The sequence below is a fragment of the Prosopis cineraria genome, unplaced genomic scaffold (genome assembly GCF_029017545.1).
Source record: "Prosopis cineraria cultivar Desert tree isolate PC_DT_omini unplaced genomic scaffold, ASM2901754v1 PC3, whole genome shotgun sequence".
Taxonomy (NCBI): domain Eukaryota; kingdom Viridiplantae; phylum Streptophyta; class Magnoliopsida; order Fabales; family Fabaceae; genus Prosopis; species Prosopis cineraria.
Window position 1 is genome coordinate 25,958,220 of NW_026555334.1, and position 2,149 is coordinate 25,960,368.

The following is a 2,149-nucleotide window of genomic DNA, read 5'->3' on the forward strand; positions in this document are numbered from 1 at the left end:
ATTACATTTATTATTTAAATTATTTTTCACTGTGACTTAGGATTTTTTTTTTTCCGCCAGAACTTAGAAGTTAGGAGTAGTACTCTTTACCGAAAAAGCTGTTAAATCGTCTAATCTGATGATTAATAAATCAATTAAATTAAACTAATCTCTACCATTAAATTAATCAGACCATAATCTATATAGTATATGTGAGATTTCTCCCTAATTCTTTTATTTTTTGTATTCCCTTTTTATCATATTATTTTCAGGTGTGAAATTTCTTTATATGTTTAATTCCTTAATTATATTGTAGTATTTTATTTATTCCAAATACATTGCATATTAATAAGTAACAGAACTTTTAGCTGCTTTTATAATTATTGAAGACAAGATCTACAAGTCAGAGACAGCAAATTTATAACTGTCAATTGTAATTTATTGCAACTCGAGATAGCTATTATGGCGAAAGATATGCTTGTATTAATTTGATAAATTGAATTTAAATTTAAATAGAATAAAAAATATTCATTAAAAAATGTAAGGTATTTTCTGGGGAGCTTAATATTAAAATATTTTTTGCCTTTTAAAGTATAATTATTATTTTTTAAAAAAAAAATATTTCTATTGAATGAATCACTTTATATTTATTTTAAGATGAAACACCCTATTAAGGTAAATATAAAAAAATAAAAATAGTTTGAAGATCAATAATTATTTGATTGGGTAGTGAAATTTAATTAAAAATGTTTTAAATTTTTTGACCAGAGGAGTAAAAGATCACCCTAGTGTAATATCATTTTTTATCTTGGCCATCGAAAAATCTTATAAGCAATTAATGCACGAACGCTTTAAATTCAGTTCATTAATGAGGTGATTAAATACTTTCTAAAATCACACTCATCTTTCTTCGCTCTTTCTACCTGAATCACGATCCAGAACTGAAACTACCTTCGCAGTGCATACCTTCAACAATGATCATCAAAAAACGTCGTGCCGGAGCTGAACTATGTTTCCCGCCGGCCAAAAAGCCGGCGATATCCAAGCCTTCCCTTGATCATCAACGTCCTAACCTGAAGATGGACGTCGCAGCAACGTACTGCCCAAAGCCCATCCCCGGCAAACCCTTAGGGGAAGACTCCTTTATTTGCGCTCGCCGTAACATCATCGGCATCGCAGACGGCGTCAGTGGCTGGATTCGGAAAGGCATTGATGCCGGCCAATACGCCCGCGAGCTCATGCAAAACGCAGCGTTCTACGCCCTCCGCCAGCCCAGAGAATCCGTCAACCCTAGAACTGTACTGGATGAGGCCTTCCATGAGACAAAAAGCCAGGGTTCATCCACCGCCTGCATCGCCGCGCTAAAACAAAACCCTAAGAAACAGTACTTGCATGCTGTGAACGTCGGAGACAGTGGGTTCATGCTCTTCAGAGACAACAAGTTAGTGTTCCGGTCGCCGACGCAACCGCACGAGTTCAACAGGCCATATCGGCTGGGGAATAGTAAGAACAGCGACACGCTGGAGAAAGCCGAGGAATTCAAGGTGGAAGTGAAGGCCGGAGATATAGTGGTGTTTGGGACAGATGGGGTATTCGATAATGTGTATGCGAGGGAGTTTGAGAGGTATATAGAGTCAAGTTGCTGTGAGGGTGATGACAAAGTGACGCCTGAAGAACTGGCTTGGCTTATAGCAGAAGTTGCAGAGTGCAATTCCAGGAACGAACATGGTGAAACCCCTTTTTCAGAAGCGTCTCGCAAGGCTGGGAAAAAATTTACAGGAGGCAAGATTGGTGATATCACTGTTCTTGTTGCCTACATAGTCCCTCGTTGATAATTTATATTAGGCACTTGGCTGCTTTACTGATCAGACGTAATATACGTACATGTTTAAACGAGTTTGCCGTACGTTAGGTAATATTAAACTTGGGTTGTAACTCTTTTTTTTTTTTTTGGTTAAATACTGTGTAATATGTAATGTATTTTCTGGGTTCATATGAGTCTACTTCATATTGTTAACATGTTTTTGTTGGATATCAATATTGTGGACATGCATGTTCTTGACGGTTTCTGGGTTCACATGAGTCTACTTTTATATTGTGAACATGTTCTTTTTTTTTTTAAATATGTGTGTATAGATATTGTGAGCATGTTCTTGTGTAAACTGGATTC

The 2,149-nt window shown here is 36.4% G+C and overlaps 1 protein-coding gene across 1 annotated transcript; it reads left to right on the plus strand.

Annotated features, from left to right (window-relative positions):
- The first annotated feature begins 953 nt into the window (after nucleotides 1–953).
- On the plus strand, nucleotides 954–1,811 carry LOC129305479 (probable protein phosphatase 2C 55). The gene has a single exon (XM_054945499.1). The coding sequence runs from the start codon at nucleotides 954–956 to the stop codon at nucleotides 1,809–1,811; it is 858 nt and encodes a 285-aa protein (XP_054801474.1).
- Nucleotides 1,812–2,149: the final 338 nt, after the last annotated feature.